Here is a 25,710-nt window from a genome sequence, read left to right on the forward strand (position 1 = left end):
GAAGTCTCATTATCTTCACAGACAACATTCAAATGAAACCGAACAACTACATATAACCTATATAATGCAGTATCCACCATTTATAGTAGGTGATGTCACAGCTCACCTCCTCCTTTTTCCTTCACAATGAACTTGTCCCACATCAGAGCATAAGCAGTGAGTACCTCTATACAAATGAATAAGGTCAAAGTCAGTCTGCTGCTTATGTCCATGTGGCAGCTGAAAAGTACAAGTCTAACATTCAGCCTAGTGGCCACTGCAAAGATTGCAAGATATAGATATATAATATATTTATAGTGATATGGTACATTAAAATAAATGATCAAAGTTAACCCTGCTGCCATTTTGTTCTAGTAATCAGTGCCGGCCCCAATAGCCCCTTTAACGTTCTCTAACTGCCTCCAATCTAATTTGGATGGATAATATCTCCCAGTTTTCTCGACAATGGATGAGTGATTTTTTTTTTTTTGTGGACAAGTCTAGTTTGTTGTAGATGGGGATGAGCAGCTCCCACCCACGCCTCGCTCTATATTAATAACGTGTACCTTTGATCAAGCTGAACGTGCATGTTAATGGTTAATCCAGTATATAAGACTGATGACCACTTTCTTAGCTAGTTTTCTAATAGTAATGTATTTTGCTGTGTTTGGCATTATCTGATTCCATGAGTGGATTTTTAGATTTTTGCTGGATTTCTTGTGTATATTATGTACATGTGCTTAAAGCAGTTGTCTGGTTCAATCAAATTATCACCCATCTGTAGAGTGGATGATGTTATGCTGATCAGTGTGGGTCTGACTGCTGAGACCTACACTGATCGGCAGGTCCGATTACCACCGCTCCATTCGTTCTCTATGGGGCTGTCAGAATACCGAGTGCAGCGCTTACAGGTTCCATAAAAAATAAATGGGACACCGTTCGATCTTGCACACCGCTCCTCTATTCTAAAGGGGATGAAAGTTTCCCTTTCTCCCATTCACTGCGGATCCCAGCTGTCGGACACCCACCCATCAGCAAGTTATCACTTATCCTGTGGATAGTGTCACGGATGTTTCAGAAGTGACTGTCGCCCTGCAGTTGGTTGCAGGAGATCTCTACGTTTGGCATTACAGACATCTTCTTAGAGGCTGGCCGTCTCTAGAATCCAGCGGCTACTTCCCTCTGGCTAATTAGCTCCCTGGCCTGAGTGTATATATACCTGGTGTGCCTGAGAGGGAGGTGCCGGCGATATTCATTATTACTTGTGAGGCTTTAGCAAGAGCAGTACTTCGTCCTCTCTGGAGCTTGAGGCCATGTGCGCATTTGTCTGGAGTCGTCTAAATCTAAGCAATCCCCCCCCCCCTTTAGTCTTTAGTGGAAATCGACTAGTGCTCATCTCCTCCCTTTCCTAGCCATATCCATATGCCAGGGAAAGTCAGGGCGAGGCACGCGTTCGGCGATTGGTGAACAGCCTATATAGGAACGGTAGTTGAGACAGAGTGACACTAGACCAGACTAGGAGGTCTCCACTCCTCCCTTTCGCTCTTCCCTCTGTGTTGCACTAAGTCTTTCCCACACCTGGCGTGACAGTTGCTGCCAAAGATAAGAGATACAGCGCCTCCTAGCACAATAAACCCATTATAAGGTGGAGATGTTGGTAGATTAGTGGGGGATGCACTCACCTCCTGGGGTTGTGCAATTACACGCACAACCATGGTAAAAGCTTGTAGAATTTTGCTCGGTCATCGATGGCGGACAACCAACAGTGAAGGAGACACAACGATATAGTAAATTGTAGGACCCGTGCAATACTGATAATGGCCATCCAAGAGTAGAAGATGTATCAAGGTGCTTTTATTGGTAAGATATTCAGGCTATGCCTTCCGATACTGAATTGGTATCTTCATCAGACCAAATATTCTACCAATACAATATCAAAATGCGACGGCAGAATGTCTTACAAATAAAGGAACCTTGACTACATTATGTACTCTTTGGATGGTTATTATCAGCATCGCCCGGATCCTGCATTTTTCTGTATTGTTGTGGATAGGTGATAACTTGTGTCAACTGGTCCCCTTAAAGGTGATTTGTCCGTTTCAGTGTAAAGGTATTTTTTTATTTGAATCACTAGAGCCCTTTTACACAGGCTTGGTTATCCCTGGTCAAGGAGCCAGCTAATCCTCATCGGGCTGCCATAGGGGTGAATCTGACCTCTATTGTACCACATTATGCCTCTGATTTACATATTGAGTTGATCTGTGTAAATTCAGAAAGACCTACAATGATGGCATTCTCCATCAGGCTTCATATGTGCAGAGATGGTTTGAGGACTGGTGGTCTCGAGAGATCAGGCAATAATGGTCTTTGTGAACGGGTTACTTTTGCTTCACTTTTTGCAATTGTTGTGTCTTCTGCAGAGCTCGTGGAAGCCATCAACAAAAGCAGCCAGTCTAATGGCACACAGGCTCCGAATCCTCGACACCGGAAAAATGTAGCCGAACCTAGCCCATCTGCAAACGGAGAGGCCGGTGGGGAATCTGGCAAAAGTTACACGCAAGATCAGCTCGACGCCGTTAAGAGGTAACTGACAGATCAGTAATCCTGTATTTCAGCCTTAATTTTCAGTACATAATATTGTCCAGATTCCCAGATCGCCAGAGACACGTGACTGTAGTGAAAGGATTACTGCCTTCCAGCTTTTTCTCCCTACTTAAAGCCCCATTGATTTAAAAGGGCAGACCCTTCATTCTAGTAATTAGTGAGAATCCCTGCTTGGCATTTTTCCAAGTCCTGTGGGTACAAAAAAGTCATACTTAATTTTTAAAGCCATTCAAAAAAACTCAAACTCCAGCCTAGTTTTTTGGAAATATACCAGATCCTGGGAGCCGGCAATGACACTGATAGCAGCACATTTCAAATAAATTTCCCCATCTAAAGCACATATAAGCTTCAAAATGGAAAAGTCCTAATACCAGAAGCATGCCCTCTCCACTTTTTCACCAGTGATGGCAGCAGCAGGGTCCCCGCTATCCCTAGTAATGGCTAGGAATCCTCTCCAGGATTTAATTCTAAAACAAAATCTTTAATAGCGATGATTACATCTTAAAAAGGTCGTCCACTACTTCTGAATCCCTATGTTTCCCCCTTGTAAAATATAATTTATACTCCCCTCCAGTGCCTGCGCTGTTCCAGTGGTGTCAGCATTAGTTCTCCTGGGATTTGTGTGACATAATGTCACACAGTCCCTGGGGCCAATCAGCTCTGGCTTCACTCTCCCCTCCACCGGATATATTACATACTTCCAGAAGAAGTTCTCAATTCCTCTGGATGTCTTTATTTGTCCAAAGGTGAGAAGCGTGAAATCAGCGCTGATTGGCCGCAGGGCTTGTGTGACATAATGTCAGGTGAATCCCGGGAGAACTAGTGCTGACACCGCTGGAACAACGCAGGAACTGGAAGCGAGTATAAATGATATTATTTTACAAGGGGGAAACATAGGGATTCAGAAGGGGTTGTTCGAATAGTGGACAACCCCTATAATGTTATGCTCAGTGTATTGGTGACCCATTGACCAGTCATGAGTTCAGAGTACTCTATTTCCCTACTAGTGGTACTAGATGTAGTCCATCCTCCACCACAGTAGAACTTGCCTCCCTCATGTTGCTGAAATGTGCCCTCTAGTGGCCATCGGGTACATGCAGCAGATCTAGCTACTTGTGTCTGCAACCAAAGAGGGAAGAGCTGCCAATATATGACAGGTGCTGTACTTTCTCCTGTGAACCAGATCAGTAGATGGAAGTATTAGACTGCAGAATGCTCATTGTGTAGGTGAGAGGACCTGCTCAGGACTGATTTACCACCTAATCCGGGAGCTGAATTTCTTCCAGCTCTGCTGTAGTAAACCTATTATGTCTGGAGCATATAATCCCTATAGCCAGAAACCTGGAGGCGCAGGGGCAGCTGCCATTGTGCATTGGCCACAGGTCATGGAGGCTGGTACATATCACTGGTGTACTGCACACTTGTGCGTGCCATGATGTACACCTGAGTACAGAACATTGTGTAGGTGGAGGATACTGCGGTTGGGGCTGCATTTCACAAGGAACATTTTGTGGTTTGAGGTTTGTCGATCTCTTTGATCTTTTGTGCTTCCTCGGTACATTGTGTGGCTGGTTTCTACAGCTATGACTGGCCTTCACTTAGTAGAATAGAAAGCGTGGAACAATAAAATCCAGAGCAGACAAAATAACAAATGCTGCATGAAAACATTGTGCTTTATGTAATGATGCAAACAAGTGGAATACATTATATTACCGTGAATGAAACTCTCCAAATAAGGAATAGATTGACAAACAAGCAGAGAGAACATTGCTGGTAAGGCGCGAGGTGGCTGACTTCAATCATAGGACTTTAAAAATTGCAAAGCTTTAATTTGTAATGCATATTAAAAATCTTCTAAGGGCATCCAGAACAGTCGGGTATGTGAGTATATTGCCTGGAAAATTAATAATTTCCATTGTCTAATATATTGATTACTTACAGAATAAAGCAATGCAAAGATTACTATGAAATTCTTGGTGTAACGAGAGAAGCATCTGAAGATGACCTGAAGAAGGCATACCGAAAGCTAGCATTAAAGTTCCATCCGGATAAGAACCATGCTCCTGGCGCAACCGAAGCATTTAAAGGTACGGTACTGGATATACAGATACCATAGGCATTTTGTTTCCTACCGTAACCTGAGCCCTCTCTTTTCCTAGACATTGAGCTGAAATGGGTGAAATGTACATAAGATTTCTAACCTTCAGACATTCATGTTTTCTTAATACTCGTTTATTACCACCAGTTCTGTGCTTCACTGTCCTTCTTTAGACCATTTCTGGAAGGTACTAACCCCAGGGGTCTGGGAATACCCCACAAGACTGGCAATTTTAGAGATGCCTAGTGATCAGCACAATTTGGCCCTTGTCGCTGAGATCCTAACACATCAAATTATAAAAATGTACCTTTTAATTTGCCCTCTAATTTATTCCCGTTTTGTCATTGTAATGATTTTTATCCCCTTGATGTTAGTGGGTTTAATGTTATGGCTGACCGGTGTATCTCATCATGTAGCCATTGTCACCAGCAGTATCCCCAGGTCTGCTCAGACAACCCATGAGCTGAAGTTCTCCTATATAGGATAAACCCTTTGTATTTATCATCGACAGATAACGTCCAGTGTAAATCTGATTAGTGAGCACTCGGCTTGTGGTACAGAAGAATTCACTACGCTCATGTTATAGGATTGCCCGGCTGAAAGAACACCTAGTGGCCACATCACCAGTGCATAAACAGCACCTTGTGATAAATGACTCTGCTTAGTGACAGGGGTCCTAGAGATGAGACCCCTATTGATCAAGCAGTCATTGTGTAGGCAACCAGCCTGCCGGTCTGTGAAAGCTTCTCCTTCTGACTGCACAGCTGGGGTGGAGGTACCGAGACTTGCTGCAGGGTCACCACTTATAATGAATATATGGCCGCATGGATTGCCCCGCTGCAGACCTAAAGCCACACGTCCATTTCTGCTGTAGAATATTCTGCCACCAAATCTCATTTACTGTTAATCAGAGGCGGCTTACAGTATAAAGAAATGGTTTCCATTTATTCTAAGAGCCTGTTATGGAGGAAAATTGTTTAAAAAACCCACTGTGTTTAAGTAGTCAAACTGTTGCTTTCAGAGTAATATTAGATGTTGGCTAATGTAGTATTATATACCAGGAAGAGGTTAGAGGACTTCCCTGTCTAATTCCCTATTAGGGTATATATGTCATGAAGGTGTATACCCCACTCCAGACCCCTTTTATAAGCCAAAGGTACTTTAAAGAAGCGCTCCCATCTATATTTTCTTTCATTAAAGGGGTTTTCCCACGAACAAAAGTTAATTTTAATCAATAGATCTTGGAATAGTAATGACTTCCACAATTGCACGTGCTTAAATAAAATGTTCCTGTGCTGAGATAATCTTTTTAATCTCGGCACAGGAACATTTTATTTAAACACATCCAATTGTGGAACTTATTATTATTCCAAGATCTATTGATTAAAATTAACTTTTGTTTGTGGGAAAACCCCTTTTAAATGTGTATATATGCGTGTAATGTAGTGTGAGTGTATTGATGGTCACCTACCGCCGCTCTCTCCGGTGTCCAGCGCTGTTCTTCTGTTTCTCTTTGACTTCACCACAATTGCGCAGTGTATGTATGTGAATTTTCCGCTGCAAATCCTGAACATCTGCACATATGTAACAGTAACCTCCCCAAAAATGTGAGCGCAATATACTGTGCAGTATGAAATCATGACCAAACCATCTTATGGGTTTCCTCCATTTTTGCTATGTACTTCCCATTTTCACCTGACTGAACAGGGGTTACCAGAGGTGGAAACACCTTAAAATATGGCTAGAGCAAAAAAATATTAATAATGGCGCGACTTAAGATATGGTGAAAAATGGAAACTGCAATACACTTATGACCCCTCCCCCTTCCTCAACAATATCTGCAAACAACCAGCCACCTGGTGACACAAATGATAGCAGACTACTTATAAGGTCCTCATACACATTAGACTAAATTGAGCCTAACCTGGAGGGCTGGTCCGCAGTCTGTGTATAGCGGCCAGCAGCCCATCGTTTTGTTCTCTGGGAAGTAAGCTGCAGTCAGAGGAGTCAGGCAGCGGCCCTCTCTTAGAGCACACAGGAGCGCTCGCTCAGCTAAGTGCTCCTAGGTATAGAGGAGTCAGGCAGCCGCCCTCTCATAGAGCACACAGGAGCGCTCGCTCAGCTAAGTGCTCCTAGGTATAGAGGAGTCAGGCAGCCGCCCTCTCATAGAGCACACAGGAGCGCTCGCTCAGCTAAGTGCTCCTAGGTATAGAGGAGTCAGGCAGCCGCCCTCTCATAGAGCACACAGGAGCGCTCGCTCAGCTAAGTGCTCCTAGGTATAGAGGAGTCAGGCAGCCGTCCTCTCATAGAGCACACAGGAGCGCTCGCTCAGCTAAGTGCTCCTAGGTATAGAGGAGTCAGGCAGCGGCTCGCTCAGCTAAGTGCTCCTAGGTATAGAGGAGTCAGGCAGCGGCTCGCTCAGCTAAGTGCTAATGGGTATAGAGGAGTCAGGCAGCGGCCCTCTCATAGAGCACACAGGAGCGCTTGCTCAGCTAAGTGCCCCTAGGTATAGAGGAGTCAGGCAGCCGCCCTCTCATAGAGCACACAGGAGCGCTCGCTCAGCTAAGTGCTCCTAGGTATAGAGGAGTCAGGCAGCGGCTCGCTCAGCTAAGTGCTAATGGGTATAGAGGAGTCAGGCAGCGGCCCTCTCATAGAGCACACAGGAGCGCTCGCTCAGCTAAGTGCTCCTAGGTATAGAGGAGTCAGGCAGCGGCCCTCTCATTGAGCACACAGGAGCGCTCGCTCAGCTAAGTGCTCCTAGGTATAGAGGAGTCAGGCAGCGGCTCGCTCAGCTAAGTGCTAATGGGTATAGAGGAGTCAGGCAGCGGCCCTCTCATAGAGCACACAGGAGCGCTCGCTCAGCTAAGTGCTCCTAGGTATAGAGGAGTCAGGCAGCGGCTCGCTCAGCTAAGTGCTAATGGGTATAGAGGAGTCAGGCAGCGGCCCTCTCATAGAGCACACAGGAGCGCTCGCTCAGCTAAGTGCTCCTAGGTATAGAGGAGTCAGGCAGCCGCCCTCTCATAGAGCACACAGGAGCGCTCGCTCAGCTAAGTGCTCCTAGGTATAGAGGAGTCAGGCAGCGGCTCGCTCAGCTAAGTGCTAATGGGTATAGAGGAGTCAGGCAGCGGCCCTCTCATAGAGCACACAGGAGCGCTCGCTCAGCTAAGTGCTCCTAGGTATAGAGGAGTCAGGCAGCCGCCCTCTCATAGAGCACACAGGATCGCTCGCTCAGCTAAGTACTCCTAGGTATAGAGGAGTCAGGCAGCGGCCCTCTCATAGAGCACACAGGAGCGCTCGCTCAGCTAAGTGCTCCTAGGTATAGAGGAGTCAGGCAGCGGCCCTCTCATTGAGCACACAGGAGCGCTCACTCAGCTAAGTGCTCCTAGGTATAGAGGAGTCAGGCAGCGGCCCTCTCTTAGAGCACACAGGAGCGCTCGCTCAGCTAAGTGCTCCTAGGTATAGAGGAGTCAGGCAGCGGCTCGCTCAGCTAAGTGCTAATGGGTATAGAGGAGTCAGGCAGCGGCCCTCTCATAGAGCACACAGGAGCGCTCGCTCAGCTAAGTGCTCCTAGGTATAGAGGAGTCAGGCAGCGGCTCGCTCAGCTAAGTGCTAATGGGTATAGAGGAGTCAGGCAGCGGCCCTCTCATAGAGCACACAGGAGCGCTCGCTCAGCTAAGTGCTCCTAGGTATAGAGGAGTCAGGCAGCGGCCCTCTCTTAGAGCACACAGGAGCGCTCGCTCAGCTAAGTGCTCCTAGGTATAGAGGAGTCAGGCAGCGGCTCGCTCAGCTAAGTGCTAATGGGTATAGAGGAGTCAGGCAGCGGCCCTCTCTTAGAGCACACAGGAGCGCTCGCTCAGCTAAGTGCTCCTAGGTATAGACGAGTCAGGCAGCGGCTCGCTCAGCTAAGTGCTAATAGGTATAGAGGAGTCAGGCAGCGGCCCTCTGATAGAGCACACAGGAGCGCTCGCTCAGCTAAGTGCTCCTAGGTATAGAGGAGTCAGGCAGCGGCCCTCTCATAGAGCACACAGGAGCGCTCGCTCAGCTAAGTGCTCCTAGGTATAGAGGAGTCAGGCAGCGGCCCTCTCATAGAGCACACAGGAGCGCTCGCTCAGCTAAGTGCTCCTAGGTATAGAGGAGTCAGGCAGCGGCCCTCTCATAGAGCACACAGGAGCGCTCGCTCAGCTAAGTGCTCCTAGGTATAGAGGAGTCAGGCAGCGGCCCTCTCATTGAGCACACAGGAGCGCTCACTCAGCTAAGTGCTCCTAGGTATAGAGGAGTCAGGCAGCGGCCCTCTCTTAGAGCACACAGGAGCGCTCGCTCAGCTAAGTGCTCCTAGGTATAGAGGAGTCAGGCAGCGGCTCGCTCAGCTAAGTGCTAATGGGTATAGAGGAGTCAGGCAGCGGCCCTCTCATTGAGCACACAGGAGCGCTCACTCAGCTAAGTGCTCCTAGGTATAGAGGAGTCAGGCAGCGGCCCTCTCTTAGAGCACACAGGAGCGCTCGCTCAGCTAAGTGCTCCTAGGTATAGAGGAGTCAGGCAGCGGCTCGCTCAGCTAAGTGCTAATGGGTATAGAGGAGTCAGGCAGCGGCCCTCTCATAGAGCACACAGGAGCGCTCGCTCAGCTAAGTGCTCCTAGGTATAGAGGAGTCAGGCAGCGGCCCTCTCTTAGAGCACACAGTAGCGCTCGCTCAGCTAAGTGCTCCTAGGTATAGAGGAGTCAGGCAGCGGCTCGCTCAGCTAAGTGCTAATGGGTTTAGAGGAGTCAGGCAGCGGCCCTCTCTTAGAGCACACAGGAGCGCTCGCTCAGCTAAGTGCTCCTAGGTATAGAGGAGTCAGGCAGCGGCCCTCTCATAGAGCACACAGGAGCACTCGCTCAGCTAAGTGCTCCTTGGTACAGACGAGTCAGGCAGCGGCTCGCTCAGCTAAGTGCTAATAGGTATAGAGGAGTCAGGCAGCGGCCCTCTGATAGAGCACACAGGAGCGCTCGCTCAGCTAAGTGCTCCTAGGTATAGAGGAGTCAGGCAGCGGCCCTCTCATAGAGCACACAGGAGCGCTCGCTCAGCTAAGTGCTCCTAGGTATAGAGGAGTCAGGCAGCGGCCCTCTCATAGAGCACACAGGAGCGCTCGCTCAGCTAAGTGCTCCTAGGTATAGAGGAGTCAGGCAGCGGCCCTCTCATAGAGCACACAGGAGCACTCGCTCAGCTAAGTACTCCTAGGTATAGAGGAGTCAGGCAGCGGCCCTCTCATAGAGCACACAGGAGCGCTCACTCAGCTAAGTGCTCCTAGGTATAGAGGAGTCAGGCAGCGGCTCGCTCAGCTAAGTGCTAATGGGTATAGAGGAGTCAGGCAGCGGCCCTCTCATAGAGCACACAGGAGCGCTCGCTCAGCTAAGTGCTCCTAGGTATAGAGGAGTCAGGCAGCGGCTCGCTCAGCTAAGTGCTAATGGGTATAGAGGAGTCAGGCAGCGGCCCTCTCATAGAGCACACAGGAGCGCTCGCTCAGCTAAGTGCTCCTAGGTATAGAGGAGTCAGGCAGCGGCCCTCTCTTAGAGCACACAGGAGCGCTCGCTCAGCTAAGTGCTCCTAGGTATAGAGGAGTCAGGCAGCGGCTCGCTCAGCTAAGTGCTAATGGGTATAGAGGAGTCAGGCAGCGGCCCTCTCATAGAGCACACAGGAGCGCTCGCTCAGCTAAGTGCTCCTAGGTATAGAGGAGTCAGGCAGCGGCTCGCTCAGCTAGGTGCTAATGGGTATAGAGGAGTCAGGCAGCGGCCCTCTCATAGAGCACACAGGAGCGCTCGCTCAGCTAAGTGCTCCTAGGTATAGAGGAGTCAGGCAGCCGCCCTCTCATAGAGCACACAGGAGCGCTCGCTCAGCTAAGTGCTCCTAGGTATAGAGGAGTCAGGCAGCGGCTCGCTCAGCTAAGTGCTAATGGGTATAGAGGAGTCAGGCAGCGGCCCTCTCATAGAGCACACAGGAGCGCTCGCTCAGCTAAGTGCTCCTAGGTATAGAGGAGTCAGGCAGCCGCCCTCTCATAGAGCACACAGGATCGCTCGCTCAGCTAAGTACTCCTAGGTATAGAGGAGTCAGGCAGCGGCCCTCTCATAGAGCACACAGGAGCGCTCGCTCAGCTAAGTGCTCCTAGGTATAGAGGAGTCAGGCAGCGGCCCTCTCATTGAGCACACAGGAGCGCTTACTCAGCTAAGTGCTCCTAGGTATAGAGGAGTCAGGCAGCGGCCCTCTCTTAGAGCACACAGGAGCGCTCGCTCAGCTAAGTGCTCCTAGGTATAGAGGAGTCAGGCAGCGGCTCGCTCAGCTAAGTGCTAATGGGTATAGAGGAGTCAGGCAGCGGCCCTCTCATAGAGCACACAGGAGCGCTCGCTCAGCTAAGTGCTCCTAGGTATAGAGGAGTCAGGCAGCGGCCCTCTCATTGAGCACACAGGAGCGCTCACTCAGCTAAGTGCTCCTAGGTATAGAGGAGTCAGGCAGCGGCCCTCTCTTAGAGCACACAGGAGCGCTCGCTCAGCTAAGTGCTCCTAGGTATAGAGGAGTCAGGCAGCGGCTCGCTCAGCTAAGTGCTAATGGGTATAGAGGAGTCAGGCAGCGGCCCTCTCATAGAGCACACAGGAGCGCTCGCTCAGCTAAGTGCTCCTAGGTATAGAGGAGTCAGGCAGCGGCCCTCTCTTAGAGCACACAGGAGCGCTCGCTCAGCTAAGTGCTCCTAGGTATAGAGGAGTCAGGCAGCGGCTCGCTCAGCTAAGTGCTAATGGGTATAGAGGAGTCAGGCAGCGGCCCTCTCTTAGAGCACACAGGAGCGCTCGCTCAGCTAAGTGCTCCTAGGTATAGAGGAGTCAGGCAGCGGCCCTCTCATAGAGCACACAGGAGCACTCGCTCAGCTAAGTGCTCCTAGGTACAGACGAGTCAGGCAGCGGCTCGCTCAGTTAAGTGCTAATAGGTATAGAGGAGTCAGGCAGCGGCCCTCTGATAGAGCACACAGGAGCGCTCGCTCAGCTAAGTGCTCCTAGGTATAGAGGAGTCAGGCAGCGGCCCTCTCATAGAGCACACAGGAGCGCTCACTCAGCTAAGTGCTCCTAGGTATAGAGGAGTCAGGCAGCGGCCCTCTCATAGAGCACACAGGAGCGCTCGCTCAGCTAAGTGCTCCTAGGTATAGAGGAGTCAGGCAGCGGCCCTCTCATAGAGCACACAGGAGCGCTCGCTCAGCTAAGTGCTCCTAGGTATAGAGGAGTCAGGCAGCGGCCCTCTCATAGAGCACACAGGAGCGCTCGCTCAGCTAAGTGCTCCTAGGTATAGAGGAGTTAGGCAGCGGCCCTCTCATTGAGCACACAGGAGCGCTCACTCAGCTAAGTGCTCCTAGGTATAGAGGAGTCAGGCAGCGGCCCTCTCTTAGAGCACACAGGAGCGCTCGCTCAGCTAAGTGCTCCTAGGTATAGAGGAGTCAGGCAGCGGCTCGCTCAGCTAAGTGCTAATGGGTATAGAGGAGTCAGGCAGCGGCCCTCTCATAGAGCACACAGGAGCGCTCGCTCAGCTAAGTGCTCCTAGGTATAGAGGAGTCAGGCAGCGGCCCTCTCATTGAGCACACAGGAGCGCTCACTCAGCTAAGTGCTCCTAGGTATAGAGGAGTCAGGCAGCGGCCCTCTCTTAGAGCACACAGGAGCGCTCGCTCAGCTAAGTGCTCCTAGGTATAGAGGAGTCAGGCAGCGGCTCGCTCAGCTAAGTGCTAATGGGTATAGAGGAGTCAGGCAGCGGCCCTCTCATAGAGCACACAGGAGCGCTCGCTCAGCTAAGTGCTCCTAGGTATAGAGGAGTCAGGCAGCGGCCCTCTCTTAGAGCACACAGGAGCGCTCGCTCAGCTAAGTGCTCCTAGGTATAGAGGAGTCAGGCAGCGGCTCGCTCAGCTAAGTGCTAATGGGTATAGAGGAGTCAGGCAGCGGCCCTCTCTTAGAGCACACAGGAGCGCTCGCTCAGCTAAGTGCTCCTAGGTATAGAGGAGTCAGGCAGCGGCCCTCTCATAGAGCACACAGGAGCACTCGCTCAGCTAAGTGCTCCTAGGTACAGACGAGTCAGGCAGCGGCTCGCTCAGCTAAGTGCTAATAGGTATAGAGGAGTCAGGCAGCGGCCCTCTGATAGAGCACACAGGAGCGCTCGCTCAGCTAAGTGCTCCTAGGTATAGAGGAGTCAGGCAGCGGCCCTCTCATAGAGCACACAGGAGCGCTCGCTCAGCTAAGTGCTCCTAGGTATAGAGGAGTCAGGCAGCGGCCCTCTCATAGAGCACACAGGAGCGCTCGCTCAGCTAAGTGCTCCTAGGTATAGAGGAGTCAGGCAGCGGCCCTCTCATAGAGCACACAGGAGCACTCGCTCAGCTAAGTACTCCTAGGTATAGAGGAGTCAGGCAGCGGCCCTCTCATAGAGCACACAGGAGCGCTCGCTCAGCTAAGTGCTCCTAGGTATAGAGGAGTCAGGCAGCGGCCCTCTCATAGAGCACACAGGAGAGCTCGCTCAGCTAAGTGCTCCTAGGTATAGAGGAGTCAGGCAGCGGCCCTCTCATAGAGCACACAGGAGCGCTCGCTCAGCTAAGTGCTCCTAGGTATAGAGGAGTCAGGCAGCCGCCCTCTCATAGAGCACACAGGAGCGCTCGCTCAGCTATATGCTCCTAGGTATAGAGGAGTCAGGCAGCGGCCCTCTCATAGAGCACACAGGAGCGCTCGCTCAGCTAAGTGCTCCTAGGTATAGAGGAGTCAGGCAGCGGCCCTCTCATAGAGCACACAGGAGCGCTCGCTCAGCTAAGTGCTCCTAGGCATAGAGGAGTCAGGCAGCCGCCCTCTCATAGAGCACACAGGAGCGCTCGCTCAGCTATATGCTCCTAGGTATAGAGGAGTCAGGCAGCGGCCCTCTCATAGAGCACACAGGAGCGCTCGCTCAGCTAAGTGCTCCTAGGTATAGAGTAGTCAGGCAGCGGCCCTCTCATAGAGCACACAGGAGCGCTCGCTCAGCTAAGTGCTCCTAGGTATAGAGGAGTCAGGCAGCGGCCCTCTCATAGAGCACACAGGAGCACTCGCTCAGCTAAGTACTCCTAGGTATAGAGGAGTCAGGCAGCGGCCCTCTCATAGAGCACACAGGAGCGCTCGCTCAGCTATATGCTCCTAGGTATAGAGGAGTCAGGCAGCGGCCCTCTCATAGAGCACACAGGAGCGCTCGCTCAGCTGAGTGCTCCTAGTTATGGAGGAGTCGGGCGATGGCTGCCAGCCGAACAATTATCTAATGTGTATGGGGGCTTTACTCCCACCAGTATCCCTATCCCTATTCCCCATCATCTGAAGAAAAAAATATCCCAGTCCCTTATGGTAAAGTAGAGCCCAGGCTGTACAGTCCAGTAGCCAGCACGTAATGTTGTGCATTGTCTGTTTTCTGAGGGGTTTGGCCGGATTAATAGTAAACGAGGCTATGAGGCCACATTGTCCTGCATTTGAGCACAGGTGGAATTATTCCCAGAGATAGCGCCGTGTTTGATGAGTTTACTCTTATCTCACATTGACGTAGTGAGAGGTTGTAATCCTGAGGTAAATGGTGGATATCTGACTTGTGTGTTTACACTGAGCCACTGGCAAAATATAGGATGTGTATGAAGATGGTCACTACAATAAATGGCTGTAGACATGCACATGACATTAGTGTTGTGATGACCGTGGGGAGGAGTGGGGGCTTGTTATGTACAGGTAGGGTAAAGCCTTCAGTCTGCTCTGCCGTCACACATAGAAGAGGAAGGCAAAACCCCATGAGGCGGATGCTAATTGCCCCATATTAGGGGAAAATTCCTCCCCGACTCCACATATGGCAATCAGACTAGATCCATGGATCGGGGTCCCATCACAAAATCTAGTGCTCATAACCGGTATAGGAAAATGAGGAGATGCATGTCCCTCCAGGGAGCAGGTTGTATTCACTAAAGCGGCAACCTCCTGTCACTGCGGAGCAGACCTCACACATGGCCGCTATGTGACTGCAGGTTCATGGAGTTCAGGGCAGGATGCCAGTCATCATCTGACCGTCTGTAAAGTAGGAGCATTATCTGCCATTTATTGTGTGGTACAACTCGGATAAGAAAACCATGCTGATAATGAAGTGACAAACAACTCTGTTGTAAAAGCTGATTTTACCAGTGATCAAACGTATTTTCTAATGCTGCGTTCGGCATTATTAGGAATATCAGGTAGTGTTCACACTACCATTTATAACATAAGCCACATCGCTCTACGGACGAGTAGTATGACGGATATCTCTGGTTCCTTCGAATTCCAGTTTGATGCATGCAGCACTAATCTTTCCAGCAATACTGTCCTCAGTGGATCATTGCATGGATGGCACCCCATCAGTGCTATATAATATACTGTTTGCGGTCTCTCTACATTCACACTCTCCCTTTTTTTAACTCCTCTTGTTTTTAGCGATTGGGAATGCATATGCAGTGTTAAGCAACGCCGATAAGAGAAAGCAGTACGACCAGTTTGGAGATGAGAAAGTCAGTGCATCACGGCATGGCCACTCCGACTTCCACAGAGGCTTTGAGGCTGACATCTCCCCTGAAGACCTCTTCAATATGTTCTTTGGTGGCGGATTTCCTTCTAGTAAGTGTGTTTTGTTTTTGTTTTTTTATATAAATGAGCGAAAATGTTTAGCTGTAAAAAGGGCAAACCCACACTACCTGTATAGAGAGAATTACTTAGCTTGACTTTTTTGTTTTTGTTGTTTTCTTACTTTTAGGTAATGTTCATGTATACAGCAATGGCCGAATGCATTACACATATTCTCAGCGACCAGATAGACGAGAACACCGCCAAGGCGATGTAAGTGCTTTCCAGTAGGGGAATTGTACCCCTACCAAAAATGTCTAGGGATGCTGAAAAGTCAATGGCTTAGCCACTAGAGGGAGCCCTAAGACTGATTTCTGTGTCTTTAAAGCTAGTATACACACTTGTGTGTGCGTATATATCTCTCAGATGGTCACGAAAGTCTGTAATTACATCAGTCAGTCTCTTCCAATATAAATTCGTAAGAATGGAAAGTAAATTGCAATTACTTCGACATTCTCCATGACTATATGATTTTAGTTTTTAAATTAAATGATCAGTGGTTATTCAGGGATATCAGGGATATTCTCAAGTTTGAAGATCTCCCCTATTCATGGGATGGGGAATAACTTCCCGACCGCTGTGATCCCAAGAATCTGGGCCTTGAGGAGACCCATGTTCTAGGAGCGGAGGTCGATCCTGTGCACTACCACTCCATTCACTTTAATGAGACCGCTGGAGTTTGTTGCGCTCCACTGGTCTTTGGCACTCCTTTAAGAATGAATGGAGCAGCAGTGCACATATTCGACCTTCTCTCCATTCACACAGGACTCTTCAGAGCCTTGGTTCTTGAAATCGGTGGGGGGGGGTCACAGCGGTTGGGCCCCAGTGATTCTGAAGTTATCCCTTATGCTAAGGATAGGGGATAGCTTTCGAACTTCAGAATATCTCAGATTAATGCATTCATTTACAATCAGTCAATTTCAGTGCAGATTCCATTGTTGAAATTCCACTACAAATATGCAGTGTGCGAACTCTGTGTTGAAGTTTTCTCATCACATAAATGCTAGAGTATGCAATCATTTTTTGAGGTAAAGGTCCCACTGCAGGGCCCCCCCATCATCTCTGGGATTCCCTTGTAAAATTTCCCTGCAGAGGTTCCCCTGGTGGCACATCAGGAAAAAAAACAGTGCTGGACCCTTTCATTATAAGGATTGGTAAGAATTCTCGCAGTCAGACCAGAAGCATGTGACCACGGGCACAGAGGCAGTGACCAGGCCCGTCCTGTCCCTGCAGCTGAAAAACACCCCCATAGCATGATGCTGCCACCACCATGTTTCACTGTTGGGATTGTATTGGGCAGGTGATGAGCAGTGCCTGATTTTCTTCACACATACCACTTAGAATTATCACCAAAAAGTCCTCAGTGATCTTGGGATTCTTCTTTACCTCTCTCACCAAGGTTCTTCTCCCACGATTGCTCAGTTTGGCTGGACGGCCAGGTCTAGGAAGACTTCTGGTGGTCCCAAACTTCTTCCATTTAAGGATTATGGAGGCCACTGTGCTCTTAGGAACCTTGAGTAATGCAGAAATTCTTTTGTAACCTTGGCCAGATCTGTGCCTTGCCACAATTCTGTCTCTGAGCTCCTTGGGCAGTTCCTTTGAGCTCATGATTCTCATTTGATCTGACATGCACTGTGAGCTGTGGGGTCTTATATAGACAGTTGTGTGTCTTTCCAAATCAAGTCCTATCAGTTTAATCAGACTCCAATGAAGGAGTAGAACCATCTCAAGGAGGATCACTAGGAAATGGACAGCATGTGACTTAAATATGAGTGTCTGAGCAAAGGGTCTGAATACTTATGACCATGTGATATTTCAGTTTTTTCTTTTTTAATAAATTTGCAAAAATTTCTACATTTCTGTTTTTTTTCAGTCAAGATGGGGTGCAGAGTGTACTTTAATGAGAAAAAAATGAACTTTTTAGAATTTACCAAATGGCTGCAATGAAACAGAGTGAAAAATTTAAAGGGATCTGAATACTTTCCGTACCCACTGTATACCTGGATGGAGGGTGCATATATATTCAGGATCGGGTGGAGGGGGGCCCGATCCAAATCTTGCATCGGGGCCCATCAGACTCTAGTTACGCCACTGAGTCAGACATCACACTGATTGAAACTGGCATGGGTTAAACCTGGGTCACAGATTACATATCATTATCCAACTACTGCCACAGAAGTGCTCCTCCTTAGTATTGCAGTTCCTCACAGCAGGGCCTCTACCCCCCAAACTTGTTTTTGAGTGCAATTCCCCTGTGATGGCAGGTACCTGTGAGAACTCCGACACATGTAGATACTGCCTTGTGCTCTCTGCCAGGACAGACGTATGCTGAGGCTATTGATGCTTTTTTCTCCTGGTGTACAATGTTTTCACCATGTGATCAGAACATGTTGTCCGTATTTTATGCACTAAAATAATTTTTTCCTTATTTTTGTCCAGGGAAGTCTGGGTATGTTCGTTCAGTTGATGCCTATTCTGATCCTGATAATTGTGTCTGCCCTGAGTCAAATGATGGTGTCCAATCCACCTTACAGCCTGAGCCACAGACCGTAAGTATACAGTGCTCTGACCGCTAAGCTTAAAGGGGTGTCAGGGCTGAAAAGGAAAAGTCTTCGGTCACTATGTGGTAGTAGACTGCCATATTGTGACCGTTTGCTATGTATGTACAATCACAATTCTCTTGTACTCGCAGCACAAGTGGGTCGGTAATGTCACCGAATATGTGATTTACATACTTATGGTGATGTGCCGAATAGTCTCCTCATTGATCATTGATGGTGGAGGTCTGTCTACCTGCTGGACCCCTAAGAGATTAGCTATTATTACTAGGGAAAGCATCTGGGGTGGCAATATTTCCCCAATATATTGTATAATTGGGCTGATGGCTGGGGGTATTAAGTAGAGGACCCCTTTATGAGATATCTGCCCTGCTGGGGTGTATGGACCAGAGATGTCGTGATAAGTTGTACCCTATTAAATGACCTCCTGAAAGACTTTATTGCATATTTTTCTGGCTCAGTGCCACCATTGTTGGAAACCGGGCGCTACACAGCACTTCAACCCAAGGGATGTGTACATGAGTGGTCCATGTACAGTTGGGGCAGGGTTACAAGGCACCAGAAGTCCGGATCTTCGTGTGACCTGAATTATGCTACACATGTATGCTTGTCCGTATAAGAAACGAAACCTAAGTGTTTATAGGTCCTTTAGTTGATGCATATAAGAAACTAACTTGTGTTCTGCATACAAGTAAATGTGACTGAAAGCTTGCTTTTATTAGGAGATCCCAAGGGTTATGTACACACACGAGACCTTACCGAATTATCACTGGAAGGTCAATTGCACATTGGAAGTCATTGTAAATAACCCTGCAATTTAAGGGTTTGTACCTAGATAAGGGACAGCTTATCAATAGAATGGGGGATAACTTGTTATCTTGGTACAAATGCTTTAATTACCAAGCCGATTTTGGCTTTAAGGACTGCAGAAATTTTCTATTTTGGTTCCTCTTGTTAAGATAGACTAGCTTTTGGGTATGCCAAAACAACATATCAAGTTATGGCTAAGTAGAGAAGAGTGGATTGCTATACACGACCCCGGTCCAGGATCCAGGTCGGTGCGCTGTGGTCTGGACAGGAGCGGAGTAAATTTGCTGAGCTTCCGGGTTCCACGGCGTGATGTACCGTCCTTTGTGTGGCGTGCGGTGCACAGGTGAGGTCTCGCCAGCCCAGCCAATCATAAACCAGGCCTGGTTATTCCGCAGGGTAAAGAAATTTGTGCAGCTATTGTCCACAGCCAGAGAGCACTGAACTGGATCGGGGTCGCATGAAGCGATCTGCAGCCCAGGAATCCAGCGACGTACCTTTATTTCACTACATAGGAAAGTGGCTAACATAAAGTACCACTCCAGCATAGTTTTTGCCAGCTGTTAGCTACAGTGGATAAAAAATAGTCTACACACCTGTTAAAATGCCAGGTTTTCTTCTTGTGAGGTTACATTCCCTTGAGATTTTGGTGCATTTTTGACACTGTTTTTTGATACTTTGATGCAACAAAAATATGCAAAGCAGCTTTATTTAATGCATGACACACCAACAAGAGACAAAAAGCGGTAAAAAACACAAGTAAACCAATTTTAATAGGTGCAGAAATTCTGCAACATCAAAAACTCACTGTGGGAACATAGCCTAAAAAACCCATACCAAGAAGAATAATTTTCGAACTTTTTCCACCTTTAATGTCACTGATTGTCTGTATAAATCCATTGAGAAACAAACTAAAATCATGTTGAGGAATAAAATAAAAAACAAACAAAATTAAAATGATGTGATCGCGTAATTGTGAACGCCCTCTTGCAATTGGCTGATTCTGAATACAACCACATCCCTAATTATATTTATTCTCCTGCTATATAGTAGTCAGTACAGGCTGCCATCATTTACAGTGATTCTGATTAACCCCATGTAAAGTTTAGTATGCTTTTCCTGAAGTTTTACAGCAAAAGCCATGGTCTGTATACAGCTTACATTAAAAGGTGGAAAAAGTTCTGAAATGATTCTTTTTTGGTATGTTTGTTTTTTTCCACATGACAAAATCCTGGCATTTTAACAGGGGGTATATAGACATTTTTTATATCTACTGTATCTGTAATGTATGTTCAGAGTGTGCATTAAAATATGTGGCAGTCACTGTTTTCTGCCGTTTTCAGCGCTGCTCCGCATCGCTCCTACTTCATGTGACAGAAGTTGTGAATCTCATGAGACTCAGAACGAGCCCCTCGTAGACTTGCATTAAGAAAGGAACAAGTGTTCCCCTGTGAGAGCCAGTCACATGATTTGGGAGAGGACTTAAGGAGCCCTGGAAATGGCCAAAGGCTGCGAAGGTTAAGTATTTTATTGCATTACTGATAAAGGACTGTGAAAAAAAATTCTGGAGTGGTACTTGAAGTATGGACAGAAACTAAGGCTATGTTCACGCTGTGTTTTCTGCAGAGTGTTCAGGGGCTCTGCCTGAAGCCTTGTTTTTTGGGAATTCAGTTAGGATCCACCAAATGCCGTGTGAACAGGGTTTAACTCATTACTATAAATTAAAATAAAAACACAATCTTTTATAGTTTCAACATCTTTTAACAAATATACGTGACTACTTTTAATGTGTATGATTGTGCATACATTAATGGCAGTTATGGATTAGGACCGCCTACTGGACTCCTTAGCATAGACCATGCAGGGATTTAAATAAATAAGCTATAAAGCAGGAGGTTTGTAAGAAGGGACAGTATAACATACTGCTTGATCAATAAGAGAGGTTGCCTTTAAGTCTGCACTTAGTTGTCCATACTTGTCCTTTTACATGTTGCAACTCTTAAATCAAATACTTATGAGCAATTTGATTTATTGCACTGTGTAAAAGCCTAAAATAAGTGTCTCATGTACACAAGTGATTGTATCAGAATCATATTGCTTATTGGTGGTGTGAAAAAATTGTATTAAAATACATTGATGTAGCACAAATCTGAAGGCCTGAATCTGTATATAGATTGGAGAAATGAATAAAACATTTTAACTTGCCGCTTGAAAGTGACCGTTGCTATTCCTTTTCTATGCAGGTCTGTGGGCCATATACACAGGAGAGTCACTGAGCACCTTAAGGTCCCATATTTTGTGTCAGAAAGCTTTGATGAGGAATATACTGGCAATAATGTAAGAAATGTAGAACGAAGTGTAGAAGAAGACTTCATAGCCAATCTAAGGAATAACTGCTGGAAGGAGAAGCAACAGAGTAAGTACAACATTGCCATGCCAGAGTATGAGCGTATGCGTCTAAGCCAGGAGCCTCTGGGGGGCCGCCTCCTAGAGATCGGGCAGCCTCTGGGGGGCCGCCTCCTAGAGATCGGGCAGCCTCTGGGGGGCCGCCTCCTAGAGATCGGGCAGCCTCTGGGGGGTCGCCTCCTAGAGATCGGGCAGCCTCTGGGGGGCCGCCTCCTAGAGATCGGGCAACCTTTCATTCACTGTGATGTGGAAACTTGAAGGCCGACTACATCTGTTCATAGACACCGGGAGAGAGGTCTGTAGATTTTATGACAATCTGGTGTCTACATGTGCTGACTGACCTTTCTGAGTTCTGCAGCCGTAGACAGAACGATCCTCCAGTGATTAGCAGCGCTACTTTTAACTGATATCCACTAGTCTCATCCACCTCCATAAACTTCTAGGTCAATGGAAAAGTGACCTGACACTTCTCTGGCTACTAGTACTGATACTATGTGTATGGGCATGGTGAATGCTTAGCAGCATTATGTAGTGATTTCCCCTTTCTGTGCTGGTGCTGAGCAGTATGTATGTGTCCATCAGAGATCCTGCTGCCTGTCTCTGCACACACTGCGTACATTCAGCGCCTGCACAGTAGTGGGTGCAGCTGGGGAACAGGTCACTCGGGTAAATCACATGAGTGCAGCCGTCATAACCTGAAGAGCCTAGGTAAGGAATTGGGATGGGGGACAAAGATGTGCCTGTGTTAGTACCCAACCATTTTAGATCTATAACTAGAAAGCGGAACATTGCAAATGAAAGGAAGCGTTCTAATTAACATGCTGAAAAGTGGAGCATAAAAGGTTTTTATTTTTTAGCCATAGTAGTACAGCAGGTCACCATTAGTGCTCCAGTCTAGAGCGCAGGTGGGATGTCCTGACTATTACAAGTAAAAATGGTACATTGGCTGTAGGCTAGCAGGACTGTTGTGTGCGGTCAGGATACCCTTCATACCGAAGCTACTGATGTTACAGAATACAGACTTTCATACGAGCACACGTATCTAACAGGTCAGAGACTGACATCATATTCTTTACATTCAATCTTATTATCATATTTTATCATGGGACAGTTGGGTAAATACAATCTACCTTTCTTAGTGTCCAGTTGAGACATATTTATCATATTTGGGAGTGATATTAGCTAGCAGACTTGCCTGTAAAGGTGTTAGGGGGTCTTATACTTGGCACCCCTGCCAATCAGTTGTAAACAAGTCATTCCACAGCTGAGGCTGGATGTACACAGGTTACACAGCCAGGACAGCACAGATCCAACACTGCATAGTGGCTGTTCTCAGGTACTGCAGCTCCGCTCCCATTCACTTCAATAGGGGCTGATCTGCACTACCTGAGCATGGTGCCCGGCTCCGGGCTGTGTGTTCTTTCAGCAGCTGCTTGACCCAATAGCAATTGCATGAGGATAATGACCTCCACTGCTATATTTATCACCTTTTCTAAGGATAGACCATCAGTATCAAAGTCCTGGACAACCCCTTTAAGGCAGGGTTTTGACCTGTCACATCCACTGTTGCTCATCTGTGCATGTAAGGTCACAGAGATCAGGACCTGGAGGAAGCGCTGATGAATTTGAGCAAGAATTGATTGCAGTCACTGGGAAATTAGTCCTCCTAATGGGGGAACAGTCCATATTGTTGGAAAATGACGGGTCCCAATGCACAGAAGGCCAACATAATGGTGACACACTAACTTCTCATAGAAGATGATGATGATGATTGCTGCTCGATGTGTAGATTAATTCACTATCTCTTTTTTATGTCTTTTCAGAGGAAGGATTACTATACAGAGCTCGTTACTTTGGAGATGCTGAGCTGTATCAGAGAGCACAAAAGATGGGCACCCCGAGTTGTAACAGACTGACCGAAGTCCAGGCCTCAATGCATGGCTAGTCTTTGCTTAGCACAATGGAGTAAGCACAGGTACACACAGAGCAGACTTTCTGCAGTGGATCAGTATGTGTACAGTCCTTCAATGTTGCAGATCCTCGTCCTTCTGGTGTGGAATCTGCATAATAATGAAAACACTGTGGATTTTGCAATCCGTAGTCTGTTCATTACTCTGCGCTGATTTTCTACTCCATGTGAATGGTATAAAATAAAATGTTGCCAGATTCTATCAGGATTTAGGCATAGGATCCACACCACAATCCTGGATCCTACTTTAGGGGAACCTGGCAATAGTTTTAGGACCCCAACAGTGCCCTGTAGATCATCAATGAGATATAGATGACTATACTGCACCCCTGATCGCCAAAATGTCCTGTGGTCTTGGAGCCAAACCCTCCCTGCTTGTCCTGATTGACAGATGAGATATTTCCCACATCATGCTGCTGTAGCATCAGTCAAGACAAGCTGGTCCTGATTAGCTTTATATTTCTTTATCTACTCCTATTAGGGTTTGCTCACACTTGTGTATAAATCGGACGGGTGCAATCCGGTAAAAAATCGGATTGCACTCGGATCAATATTATTCAGTGAGGCAGTGCAGATCTGCATATATTTTCTAAGCTGTATTCAGCATGAGAAAAAAAATCAAAGCATCCTGCAATTTGACTCCGAAATCGGTACAATGCGAGAAAAAAAAAATCACATGCCATACGGACCATCAGTACAGCATCCAGATTTTACGGATACATTACAATTCTGTAGCATAGGAAACTGTAAATGGTTCTGTAAATGATAAGGTAAAAAAACGGATTGCATATGGATGACAAGTGAGAAAAAGATTGTCCCACTGTCCTGGATGAGAATAGGACCGATTTTATTTATATGCCAGTGTGAGCGAAGCCTTAAACTATAGTATTATACTGCCTGGAAAACATTAAAGGGGTTGTCTAGGTGAAAGGAAGAGTTCCCCAGGAGATTGGAGCGGTAAAAAATAACAAAACAGAGGCCAATTACACACATCTGTGAAATCCAGACCGTTCTCTTATCTGAAGACCCAGGCCAACCGCCAGATCTCCAGACCTGAACTTCATACAGGTGCATCTCACTAAATTAGAATATCATCAAAAAGTTAATTTATTTCAGTTCTTCAATACAAAAAGTGAAACTCATATATTATATAGAGTCATTACAAACAGAGTGATGTATTTCAAGTGTTTATTTCTGTTAATATTGATGATAATGACTTTTGTGTTTTCATTGGCTGTAATCCATAATCATCATCATTAACAGAAATAAACACTTGGAATAGATAACTCTGTTTGTAATGACTCTGTATAATATAGGAGTTTCACTTTTTGCATTGAAGAACTGAAATAAATAAACTTTTTGATATTCCAATTTAGTGAGATGCACCTGTAAATGTAATTTTAGCGATACTCTCCTACTTGTCTACCCTGACTCAGGAAGAGGTTGTTTTTCTGATGACCCATTGAGCAAGGCATCTTACCACTGCAGCCAATCACATGTGGCAGCAGACCTGATGGTGGAATAATGATGTTTCTTCTTCCTGTGTCAGTAGACCATGGAGTGGCCTGTGCTAGATCTGGGTAGGTGCTGGTAGGTGAATATCACTTAGTTTATTTATTTTACAGCTCCAAGCTCCTGTGGAACTTTTTATTTTTGTGCAGACAACCTCTTTAAATTGTGTTTTTCCAAGTTCTATGGAAAAAACAATTGAAAAACACCACGGAGAAACAATGTTGTCACAATTTTCATAAGTAAATTCTCGAAAGTGGGGCGGGCGCTGTGGACCATTTTTGAAACCTGATTTAGCTTGTTTGTTCTTTGCAGATATTCAAAGTAGCTGGAAATCATTGGCAATACACCTTGTTCCAGGAGAGACGTGGCCTCGTTTCCTGCTGGGGGGCCTGCAGCGCATTGTCTCCTAGTGCGTTACCGACTCTTCAACTTCAATGTGATTAGAAATGTCAATGCACAATCCTCTTGACATTTCTCGGCACTGGTCGATATTGAAGAAGGACTGAACCTCCTCTCGGCTTCTTCCCCCAGTCCTCACTATGATGCCCATAGACTTTACCCTATCTTCTAGGATATGCTAAGCGCTGCAGCAGCTGGGAAGAAACTCGCCTTCTGTGCACCAATTAGCGAGATCCCCTCCACCTCCCCCCCAAGACTGTGGCCTAATTATCACAACTAACCATCCCGCAATCTGAAGACTTTTAGAACAAAGAGATGAAACCTGAAAATCTATTTAGAATTAATTTATAGCTGTATATATGTTGTACTTTTCAAGAGAATTAATTCTGCAGATTTTGGATGAAGCCGTTTAGCCAGTTTCTGCTCCTCTATTTAAACCGTTGTGTGAATCTTGTGTTGGCATTGGCCAAAAGCTGAGTCTTTCATATTTAAAATAATTGCATCTGACTGAAATATATTTAATAAATTTAGAGACAATTTGAAGGTGTACTTTCTTACAAGGTTTGCTTCTGGGAAACTGCATGAAATACTTTCTGATGCACTAGAACAAGTAGTGCTGCGTCATATCCTGGATTATGTACATGGCTTGTTACCGAAACAGTGGAAATTTCATGTGATATCTCAGTGTATGAGCAGCTTTGTCATATCTCCGTCTGCAATGCGCTGTTCTTCT

At 46.9% G+C, this 25,710-nt stretch overlaps 1 protein-coding gene across 1 annotated transcript in view; it reads left to right on the forward strand.

Moving 5' to 3' along the window:
- Positions 1 to 25,516, forward strand: part of DNAJB12 (DnaJ heat shock protein family (Hsp40) member B12) — a 55,456-nt gene extending 29,940 nt beyond the window's left edge. The window contains exons 2-9 of the mRNA XM_073685716.1: positions 2,400 to 2,562; positions 4,525 to 4,670; positions 15,141 to 15,320; positions 15,457 to 15,539; positions 17,766 to 17,875; positions 20,935 to 21,107; positions 22,921 to 23,072; positions 24,891 to 25,516. Coding sequence (XP_073541817.1) covers positions 2,400 to 2,562; positions 4,525 to 4,670; positions 15,141 to 15,320; positions 15,457 to 15,539; positions 17,766 to 17,875; positions 20,935 to 21,107; positions 22,921 to 23,042 — 977 coding nt within the window. The 3' untranslated portion in view covers positions 23,043 to 23,072; positions 24,891 to 25,516. The remainder of the gene's footprint in view (positions 1 to 2,399; positions 2,563 to 4,524; positions 4,671 to 15,140; positions 15,321 to 15,456; positions 15,540 to 17,765; positions 17,876 to 20,934; positions 21,108 to 22,920; positions 23,073 to 24,890) is intronic.
- The last annotated feature ends 194 nt before the right edge of the window (positions 25,517 to 25,710 follow it).

Source organism: Phyllobates terribilis, unplaced genomic scaffold, assembly GCF_046119375.1.
Source record: "Phyllobates terribilis strain yellow unplaced genomic scaffold, ASM4611937v1 Scaffold_5__5_contigs__length_657084704, whole genome shotgun sequence".
Lineage (NCBI taxonomy): Eukaryota > Metazoa > Chordata > Amphibia > Anura > Dendrobatidae > Phyllobates > Phyllobates terribilis.